The sequence below is a fragment of the Etheostoma cragini genome, chromosome 13 (assembly GCF_013103735.1).
Source record: "Etheostoma cragini isolate CJK2018 chromosome 13, CSU_Ecrag_1.0, whole genome shotgun sequence".
NCBI classification, from domain to species: Eukaryota; Metazoa; Chordata; class Actinopteri; order Perciformes; family Percidae; genus Etheostoma; species Etheostoma cragini.
In genome coordinates, this window is record NC_048419.1 from 14460637 (window position 1) to 14472162 (window position 11526).

General features: G+C 40.6%; 1 protein-coding gene across 1 annotated transcript in view; it reads right to left on the reverse strand.

The window, feature by feature from the left end:
- The window catches only part of LOC117955642 (FRAS1-related extracellular matrix protein 2-like), a 52645-nt gene that overhangs the window by 6500 nt on the left and 34619 nt on the right, over positions 1 to 11526 (reverse strand). Inside the window, exons 7-16 of the mRNA XM_034890253.1 lie at positions 8931 to 9080; positions 8596 to 8805; positions 7776 to 7973; positions 7186 to 7350; positions 6721 to 6903; positions 5647 to 5777; positions 5021 to 5179; positions 4056 to 4359; positions 2522 to 2653; positions 1811 to 2142 (exon numbers count right to left, since the gene is read on the reverse strand). Of these exons, the coding sequence (XP_034746144.1) occupies positions 1811 to 2142; positions 2522 to 2653; positions 4056 to 4359; positions 5021 to 5179; positions 5647 to 5777; positions 6721 to 6903; positions 7186 to 7350; positions 7776 to 7973; positions 8596 to 8805; positions 8931 to 9080 (1964 nt within the window). The remainder of the gene's footprint in view (positions 1 to 1810; positions 2143 to 2521; positions 2654 to 4055; positions 4360 to 5020; positions 5180 to 5646; positions 5778 to 6720; positions 6904 to 7185; positions 7351 to 7775; positions 7974 to 8595; positions 8806 to 8930; positions 9081 to 11526) is intronic.

Sequence of the window (11526 nt, forward strand, 5' to 3'; positions counted from 1 at the left end):
TCTGCAACATTGTTTTAGCCTGTGGGGTTCTGCAGGAAAACAGGGTGCCATAAATGTAGTGACAGAGCCAGTGCAAAGACCCAACTGGGGCTATACGAAGGAGACAGGGTATTATTCCCCGCTTTGAAAAGGTATAGTGTTATGTTTGGCAATGATATTCAATACAGGAAACATGACAATGCACAACATTTTTATGTATTCTTCAGGTTTTTGTTTTTCATTTAAAGTCCCGTTATAGCCGGAAGTGAACAATTTCTTTCTGCCATTAACCAACGTATTTGGCTTGTTTTTCCAGCCCCTCACACACACATGTCAAGGATGTATAAATTAAATAAACTTCAGCTGGAGTCCGATTTACTATGGCAACAGTGTTGACTGCATTAGTGATCTCTTTCCATTCTGCATTCTTTCTACAGCCTTTAATACCAATTTTTAGGCTGCCAAATAAGACACACGTTACTGCAAATTGAACTAAGATGTCGGGGTTTCAATCTCCACCTCTGAAAAATGCCGCATCTTAGCCACATTACGTCTGGCCATGTTGTAAATAGTAGGGGCGAGGCCTCAAAACTATATTGTTTATATTGTTTTGAGGCCTATATTGGGGCGTGATATTTAAATTAGATATTAGATTGTTTTCAGCTGCTGGATTTATCAATGTACGACCATTCTTGCATTCTGATTGGTGTGAACATTTCATGAATCCCACGTGAAGCCTGTTGTAAGAGGATTTCTGCGCTGGTTTCTACGTTAGGTTGATAAATGAGGGCTAGTGTGAAAGTGATCCCCCTTTAAGAAGTGGACTTAAGGTCTTGGAGGATGACGGGCATCATGTGTAACTATGTGTGCAAGTAGTACTTACTGTGACTGGGGAAGAGTAAATCAATTTCTTACGGTTTCTCCATCTCATTCTCTCTCTCTCTCTCTCACACACACACACACACACACACACACACACAATCGCCACACACACTCAGCAGTCAGCAGCAACGGCAAGCAAGAAGCTCCCAGATCAAATGCTGGAGAAATAAAAGAGCAGCAGGACATGCGCGAGGGAACAAGGGTCTCTCTCGATCCACAATAATGAGAACCATGAGTATACTGCAGATTTGTGCAGTATACAACACAAACAACAATTGCAACATCTGCTGCAATGACGCAACAACAGCAAACAGCTACTGGACGTTTGTTAGCATGAACTTGATAGCCGGCTAATGCCAAAACTGTTACATTCTCTGGTGAATTCAACTCATGCTCATGCCACCAAGCCAGTAAAAAAACTATGTACAAAGCTGCCTGACAGGTTACTAAGATTCACCTTAACCTTGACAGAATGTAGGTGTAGTCAAGATTTCAAAGACTCCTAACAAAGTGTTTTCCCTTTCATGATTTCAAAGACTGTGAATCTAAGCTTTAATGCTCCATTGCTCCAAGTTAATACAGTAGCAGTGGTGAGCATTAGGGGAATGACAGGTTGCCAATACTTTGTTTGAGTGTGTATGTTTTTGTGTGCATGTTTGCATGCACACAAAGGCACACTGGGACACAGAGCTGGAAAACACACACACAAACAAGCATGCAGTGAATGAGACATAAAATGCAGGCAAACAAATATGGTGCCGTTCTGTCTGTGAAACCCTCTCAATCAGAAGGCTGTAAATAGACTAAACATACAAACAGAAACACACACACACACACACACACACACACACAAAAAGGCTAATAGTCAAACAGATATACATACAAAGCCTAGATTGGAATGTATATGTTGTAAACAAATGTACACAGGAATGCACAAAAACACACACACCTGTCCATCAGTTCCTATAGTGCCTCCACAGTCTGTGAGCAGTTCAGACATGTGGTAGTAGCTGGTGAACTCCCAGAGACAGGCCTCCAGGTTAAGGTTCCTGTAGAAGCGCAATGTGCTGTTTCCCCGCAGAGAGTTGCTGAACTGATAGGGCGCTGTGTCTCCCATGCTTTCGGGGCTGCGCGTCAAGGCGGTGATGAAGCTGTGACCTGTAGTGACCTCGTTGTAGTCAAGCAAGTTGGAGCAGCGGTGGTGACCAACCCGAGTTCCATCTGGACTGAGAGTCAGTTCAAAGTTCATGAGGGGGCGAGTGGAGATTACTGGAAGCATACCTGCAAGCGAAAAAAAAAAGCTCTGATTCTCACTGTTCAACTATCTTTCAGCCTATACTGAAATAAATTATGATTTGAATAACATGGTGGAAATAGTTGAGAGCAAAAAAGTGCTGAAAAGAAAACTAGCGGAGCAACGGAAAAAAAGTAAGAAGGAAATGAGGAAGAGACGAGGCAGAAGGAAACTGATTTAAAATCAAGAAGGGAATGTTAAATAGCAGGTGTGCTGGAGGGTTTCTACAGCGGGGTTCGATACAACCCAGCAAGATCTATATTCTGGCTGTAACGCTCCTGAGGATCCACGGACGTGAAGATTACACACGCTACATTACACTTCACTTCATCTGTGGTACAAGCCCTGCCTCCAGCTCCTACCTACCATCTATGTGAGGCATGGTGACAGTCACTTTGATGAGGTTGGGGTGTTTCGGGTCGTCTGCTCCAGTGTAGCGTAGCTTGGCAGAGAAAGGCTCAGCGCCAATGGTCCCCATCTTACGTGGTTGACACATACCTTTAAATGACAGAGGAGCAGAGAGTCAATGGCTATGATTGTGTTGTCTACAGCTGATTACTAATGTAATGTGAGTTATATATAGTATATATATATATATATATATATATATATATATATATATATATATATATATATATATATAGAACTGGAACTATTTCTGGGTGAGGTAGCAATTTCCACTTTTCAAAGAATACCTTGTGACCACCCTGAGTGTCCCTGAACTTGCTGCATTCATAATGTTACGGTATGTGTGCAGCATAAGTAATAACATGGCAACAGCAAAAAAGTAGGGTTTTATCCTTATATTTGAGAAAGAAAGAGTGTGACCATTGACCCTTGAGTTCATACAGCACATTTAAGAGCAAAATATTGTACTTTTTACTTTTACAAAATACCTATTTATATATATATATATATATATATTTATATATATATAACTATATCCTATAACCTATATGTAACAGTTTGGGTAAGGTAGTAGTTACTTTGCAGAATATTTTGACGTATAAAACATATGATGATCTTATAAAATATGACATATTGTCACAGCTTAAGCAGTAAAACTCTTAATACACATTGCTGCACCAGTGACATCCAATGACATCCAATAAAACTATATTTAATACCATAACCAATATGTGATTTGAAGGGGAGGAGGGCTGATGACCAAAATGCATGTCCCATGTCAACCTGACACCCCCCCTCTCCATCCCCTAGCAGAGATATTGCAGGGAGGAGGGGTTGTTTAGTTGAATATGTTAATCTAGTCTGCCTGACTAACTGATCTTTTATCTGACTGAGGGTTGTGCGAGTTAGAATATATGGCCCCAACAATGCCTCTGAAATACCAGAAGCCTAACTGTGCTTTGTACCGATAAATCCATGGCGCTGTCCATGGTGCTGCCAGCTGATGGATTTGTAACTGTAACTTTCCCACCCTGTCAGTTTTGTGGCTCTACAATGTTCTCTAAGCTATATAGCTATGTGGGGAGGGGTATTAAAAAAGACACAACGGGGCAGTTTGCTAGTCACGGATGAACTGTTAAAAAGTGATAAATTGCCTACTGCTTATCACATTTACAGGGGTCAATTTTCTGCCTTGAGAACTTTTTCTTTTTATACATAAAGTACATATCTGCTTATAATACTATATATAGTATATAGTATATAATATTATGTACTTTAATCAAGGATTAAGTGGCATTTTGAATTATGCAGCTGTACTATACTGTAGGTACTGTTCATTCAAATGCACTATTCCTGAACATTCATAATGCTTGAAAAACAAAACCCCTTGCCTTTTTGTTCTCATTGCAACTGTTGGGCCCTGTTCAATTCCTCCTCCAGAAAAACTGGCAAAATAAAACACAAAGACGAATGTTCATTGTTCTGTCCTCACCTTCCTCCTGACTGATAGTGATGATAGGGCTGCTGAGCTCTAAACCCTCATCCCCATTAGAATGAACAGCTCTAGCAGCACACTGGACCCTGGAGCCTGCCTGGAAGTAGACTGAGTCCAATGTGATCTTCTTGGAGGACGTAAAGAAGGTGTCAAAGTCCACCTCCCTCATGGGACTGGTGACACCATCAGGGCCAGCTGGGGCGCTGATGAGCCAGCGGTAGTGGGTCAAGGTGTTGTTGATGTGCTCGCTGACACAGATAGAGCCAGTCTTGTCATAGTCCGGGTATTTTGTGTTGCAAGCCTGGAGGATGGATAAGGAATAAAGCAGGAGTGGGGCGGGTGGGCAGGGACAGCAGAGAGATGGGAAAGATTTAGCAGATGCCAGAGGACAAAAGTAGAAAGCGGTGCAGAAAGAGAGTAAGCAACTGTTGCCAAGGACATCCAAATCTTTCAGTGTGACACATTTTCATATTTAAGCTTTTAAAATGGGTTTCATTAAATTAGAATGATACATGAAGAAGAAGGGGTAAGCTTTAAAGTGTTACGTGGATATCCCATTAAAACCTGATGTAAACGTGGCTCCTGATGCAGCACTCAACATGTCAGTTTTGTCTTCCTGACCACACCATAGACACACAGACACACACACACAGACACACACACACAACTTAATACATCACCAGAATCCATTTCACTGTCTCATTGAGCCAATATTCAATAGGGGAAGTGATTCTCCAATAAGGACTGTGGCCTACTAATCTGTACGTGTCTTTTAAGGACCGACTGGCCGATTATGAAAGGACAGCTTACTGAAGAAAAGTATGGGTTCTTCCACTCCCAGAGGATGTGGGTCCTGATTAGGTCCTGCTAGATCATTACAGAAAAAGTCTAGAAATTGAACTGTAGTCTGTTGAGTCACAGTTTCCAGGGCGTTGCTACCCTACTGTTTTGGTAGAGCTCACCGTGACACAGATGATCGGGTAGCCGGCTGGTGGATGGAGGCTGTCTGTTGTCCTGGTGACATCATCGTAATGGAGCAGCGACACCACATGAGGCAAAGAGGGGAAGGTGACATCAGCCATGCTGTTGGTCTCCTCGATGTAAACTATTACTTTGGTTACCTGTTTCAGAAAAGAAGTAAGATAAATACAAACTTCTGACGCAGTGCTGTTTGTGAATCAAGACACATTGAATTACTATCAATGAAATGATTAAAATCATCACAGAGCTGTTTACTATCTGAATCTGCTGGCTGCTTCTTGGTTTCTCTTTATACCCTTCTTTCTCATTTCTCCCACTCTGCCTGTTTTCTTCCGCAGATAATCTATTATTTATTGTGAAATGTTTTCATCGCTCTATTCGGCTACAACTACAGTAAAGTGTTCCTGTTGTCTTGGCAAGGTCAGCCTTGTAAACGAGATACCTGATCTCAGTGGGACAGACCTGGATAAATATGAGTCAAATCAGAAATATATATATATATATATATATTAGTTTTTCCTATCTTTTTCATCAACCTTAGATTGCATGACTGATTGGATTCTGTGTGATATGTTGTGTGATGGATAGGCAGAAACACATTCCTAACCTGAGTTTCAGCCACCATGTTTTCATCAGGCTTCAGGTGGAGAGTAAAAGCTTCCCTCATCTCTCGGACACCATCAAATAGCACCTCCACCTCCACCACGTGTTCCTTATCCCCCTGTTTGAACTTAATTTCTGGCCGCACACAAAAACCGAGAAAATTAGTTTTATACAGATCATCATTGGAACAAGTGTAATGCATTGATGGTCCCGGCAACTTGAGCAATTGCTGTTTATTGTTGAGTTTAGTCTTCCACAAAAAAAAGAAACGCCCAATTAACGTGTTATTACTTCAGTGGAAAACCACTTAACTAAAAAACATTGCAGGTTTTCATGTGAATAGTGCCAAAGGTGGTCCATCTTCTAGCAAAGCATGTGAGAGAGCTTTGCATTAGAAATGAGCTTCACTGAGAAAACATTGTGCAAAATGAGAAAATCAACACTGTATGATTCCGAACTGCTGGGAAATTTGAACGGTGGGTAGGCATGTATAATTTGAATAAACTGAATGTATTTGAATAAATATTTCAAGCCTTGATTAGGCTAAGAGAAAACTGCGCTAAAAGCTGAGTGCATGGAAAGGAACATTTTACCTTGCTGACAAAGCATGAAATATACTGAAATTTAATAAAAAATGACATGACCCTCCACTGGACTATTGGAGGAATTACCTTTCCCCACATGGGATGACATTAAAAGTCATTGGCCTTCGCCTAAATAAATCCCTATCCCTTTCTACTTTTATTAATTCTCTCATACTCTCATATAGGGAGCCTTGTTTCGAAATGGCTCTTATTACTGTAGCTGCTGCAAATCCATAGTAAAAATCTATCAGGAGGATATCTGCAGGCCAGTAAGAACAAAAGTAATGTATGGTGTGTAGTTTTTGGCCATCAGTGGTGCTGTAAAGATTGTTTTCAGACATTCATGCATACAGTATTTTTCTTATTAAAGTCACTATTGTTGCATGGTAATGCTGTTTAATTGCCTGATTTGAAAAGAGAGGTTTTTTTTATATTAAAATGCCACAATGTTGCTTTAACTATGAGTGACATAAGAGGATGCGTGTTAGGTTTACCTTGAGACACAGGGTAGTAGTCCTCTCCTGAGAAAGCTGACCCGTCTTTGGTGTGAACGCGGACCACAGACACTTTCGATGTGTCACCCACTCGTACCACAGGGATCCTCACTGTTGCCACAGCACCGGCTGCCTTCGGTTCACTGACACTGTACTTGCTCTCCAAAAAACGAATGATGGGTTCTGAGGTGCACAGAAAGAGAGAAACATTTAATAAAATGCTAACACATTGTTGGATTATGGACTGAAACATTTAATTATCACCCACTTAACTATTACTGCTGATGATAATTATAATAAAAAGCATATGTCTTGAGGTATACTGAATTTACCATCCATATTTATCAGTGTAAACTACTCAACTACTCAGATAAACACAAAACAGTACTAACAGCTTTTTATTTTACTATGTATTTAATTCCTGACTTTCCTCCCCCTCCGTGTCCCCCTCTTCATCTCACTTACTGTCAGCTGTATCCTTGATTTTCACCACGGTCTCATTCAGAGCTCCCACTGACGAGCCAAACTGTGAATTGCTCTTCGGGTTCCCTAAGACCAACCGCAGCTCTTCTCCTTCCTCGTACAGCGTGTCATCAACCAGTGACAGAATGCATGGCTTTGCCACCTCGCCTAGAGTGTACAGCAACATGGTGATGACGGTACATGTCAAAAAATGTGAGGTGGAAGAAAGGATAGAATAAGTTCTGCAACAATTATTTTTTTACAGCATATGCTGTTTATATATATATATATTATATATGACTTTAACCCACACAACCCTTACATCAGCTCCTCAGAAGAGTTTTCAGAAGATGTTTTGTATAGAAATACTGAAAATCACAGCACGGTAGGTAACGTGCGGAGCATAGTCAAACTTTCGAGCCCCTGCGATATCTGCAAGGCACTGTTGATTTAGCAGAAAACGTGTGACAAAAAACTGCTTCTTGTTTAAAGCAGTTTATTTAATTAAAACGGTGTCAACTCTCAAGACACAAGATACATTTTTTTAAAATGAGAGAAAATGTGTGATGTACTTGTGTGATTTATGAAATTACCTGGTAAGAAAGAGATGATAGATGTTTCTGTGTTTGGTCGCTCATCAAAATCGGAGGCAACCTGTGCAGATCCCTGACGAGTGTAACAGCGAACAGTGGATTTCTGTCTGATATCACCACTGCGGTACACAGTTGCTGTGATCTGACCGTCACTCTCCTCTCCAATGTACACCGGTTCCTGGAACTGGACCTTTGGCACTGTCAGTCAAAAGGATAGTTCAATAATCACAAAGGAAAAAGTGAGTAATTATGTCTAGCTTGCAGTGTGGGCTGAATTTTACTGACTGGAGTGATGTTAAAAAGCAAATTAAAAAAAACACAACTGTCACAACAAGCTGAACATAGGTAATGAAAGTTGCAAAACTATGCAAACCTAGTAAAAGACAAGTGACAAATATATTGCTGTTTATTAAAGCCGCAAATTTGCAGTGTAAAGAAGTTGTCCTGACGAGCTGAAACAAACACCTGTTTCTGGTGCAACCTCTAGCTCACCCAGTAGAGTGTGCACCCCATGTAAGCTGACCAAGGAACGAATCCGACCGGTGGTCATTTGCTGCATGTTTTCCCCCCTCTTTCTCCCCTTTCCTATCTTCAAGTTGTCCTATCAATTACAGGCCATAAAAGCCCAAAAAATAATCTTTAAAAAAATATATATATAATTAAGGCTTGAATTGATTTTTCAATGCTTTGGGCAGTTATCTTCACTCAACATTAACAATATTATTTATAATTAACATTAAACGTTATTCATATAGCACATCCGACACAGACAAATACAATTAAACATAAAAACTCCCAATAGATACTTGAAGTCACTCACAATCAGACACAGAGTCATTGATGAAGACTGAAGCCTTCCCAGGTTCACCCAGGATGCCGTTCATTGGCATACGTAGGACAAGCTCAAAGCTCTCAGTCCCCTCCAGCTCTGGCTGTCCCAGGTCATCCAGAATGGTGACACGGAATGTCTGCATGCTGATGCCCGGGGCAAAGTCCAGGTTATGACTGATGCCCACATAGTCAATACCGGCTAGAGGAATGACAATGATAAGACTTTGAGTAGACGTGCAAAATGCAGACGGATGAGCTTACTGGTTAATTCAATCATTTCCAATAAATCACAAGCAACACTTGACTCTGTGACTGGGAGCTTACCTTCTGCTGAGACGGGCTCGGCCTTGCGAGAGCGGATAGTAACGGTGCCGGTCTTGGACAGGTCGGTTCCTGTCCTCCACACTTTGACCTCCACGTATCCATCACTCTCATCCACGTGATACTCCACCTCTCCAAAGTAAAACACAGGAGCTGTCGAACAACAAACACAAAAGGGAAAAAATTAAAGTAGTAGTATTTGTTTCATCTTTTCTAATATTGTATATTCTAACACGATTTTTCAGACTGTTGACCATATTAAATACTTTAGAGCTTTTATTGATCATTGCAAATTTGCCACAGGTGATTTGACCTTTTGTTAAACTGCTGATTGAAACCTTTGTAGCTGACAAATTCTGTTTCACGACCTACAACCTCATATTACCCACATTTAGCAGGGTATATATTTGCAACTTTGTTATTCTACTTTTTGTTTAGTGTTAATGTTATATGACTCCTCTCCTTATGTGTGCACCTGTGGTAACATTAGGCCTGTCAGCAGCCATCCGCAGTCTGTTAAGATTAATTTGTAAAGCCAGCAGTCAGACACAGAGGTCAAACTGCGACAGCCCATTAGTCTAAAGTAAAACTGCAGGTAAGTGTGACTTTTCAACCCTTCCTGGCCTCTCATCCCACCTCATTGTTGCCATTCTTCTGACGGAAACCACTTAGTACAAAAAACAAGGGCTGTGTGTGTGTGTGTGTGTGTGTGTGTGTGTGTGTGTGTGTGTGTGTGTACCTGTTTCTCTGAATGTGATATAGTGAGATGGGGAGACAAAGTGAAAGCGGCCCCCTAGACTGCTCAAAGGCTTGTTTGAACTGGCATTGTTTCCTGCGGCAGCAAACGTGGAGGCAGTCCAATGTGTATTTGACAGCTTTATTTCTTTCAAACCCCCTGTCAAGTCCAAAAAACTGACAGAACAGAAGTTCTTCTGTCTTTCTTTTAAGATGCAACTCTTTCTCACTCGACTCCTTTCTTACATTCTGGCATATAATCCAAAAATAGCATGCATATTTTTTGTGTCATGATCAAACACTTCAGCGGTCCAGAGATATTTCTTTCCCCTAATATTACTTTACTGATATATGAACCTTCATATTTTATTCACATACTTTAACTGGGCCAAATAACAAAATCTAAGCGTAGTGTGCGTAACTAGGAGAATGAGAATATGTACTGCAGTTGAATTTTGACTCTCAATTTAACAGAATAAGTGACAACCCAGGGCAACAATACCTAGCGAGTATCACTCTTCAAGTGCAGCCTGTGTCCTCTATCTCCATCTAAAGACTTGGTTTCTCAATGCATCTGTCTTTCTTTTACCTTTACTCCTACACACACTGCTTCACCTAACAGATGTAGCACTGGTTTGTAATGCAAATACAATTTGTGTATTTGCACAGTGGCAGAGTCAAATACAAAATCACAGATTGTGTAGGTTTAAAAAACACCGGAATAAAAACACAACCAAATACTTTGGTAAACAGTGCGGGGGCTGATAACTGTGTTTTTTGGATTTTTTGTATGTGTTAATGCATGCCTCAACAACAGTTGCGGACACATGAAGCATATCTGTAAATACTATGTAAGTAGTCTGGCACACATTCCTTTATGCCCAGAGAGGAAACTTCTGCTTGAGTGCTAATATAAATGTCAAACTTCACACATGTCCCAACTGTGTCTGTGCACAACACATTTTTGACAACTCTAAAAGGAGTTGAGTGATGACTGATGAGTGGGAACTGCGTCCTCTCTGCCCTCTGGAGCCATGCTAGCACTCTGAAGTGTGTGTGAGGGCTGGACAAGGTGCCAAGCCAAATTGTGCTAATTATTATGTGTGGGTTACTGTAGCCATTTGTATGTCACTGTGCCTATAAATACAGTTTATAAAGCATTCTCAGCTGGCCTGTAGAGAAGGGCCCCTGCTTTTGAAAGATCTTACAAATTTGTCTGTAAATATTAACCTCAGGCATAAGGTGTTTTTCTTTATGTTATAAACTTTGGTGCTTTGGGTTCATGTTAATCATGTACATTTTTTCTAACTTTTCTGAAATTTTCTTGACTATTTGCATTTCTTTTCTTTTTTAAATGAATGTTTATACTCTATGTAACAGTAGGTAAATAAAATAAAAAATAACATTTTTCTGCCTGTCTGTACGCCAATCAAGGATATTTTGAAGACGCAGCCAGGTCATAATGCACAAACACGCAATGAGCAAGCATGTATATATAGCATGTGTGTAGGTATGTATGTATGCATAGCATGTATTGGGAGTGTAACCAACAGTACGTCTGCCCCAATATTGAAATAAAGGAGGTTTCCAAGATGTTTTTGAGCTAATCTACAATACTTCAAACTCAGCTGTGGCCATACGCATCCGACTGAGAGAGTCTGACTGTCCTGTCTCCTTGGCAGCATGCAAGGAAATGACAACTGTCTGAGTGTGCAGCCATGCAGAGCGCAACACTCAGCGAGACAGGTACTGTAGAGTTTAATCTGATAAAGCACTAAATCTAGCAGACACCCCTGGGTCTTATTTTTTTCAGCTAAAGTGGGAGAAAGTGTGAATGTGTGTCTGAGATATATATATATATATA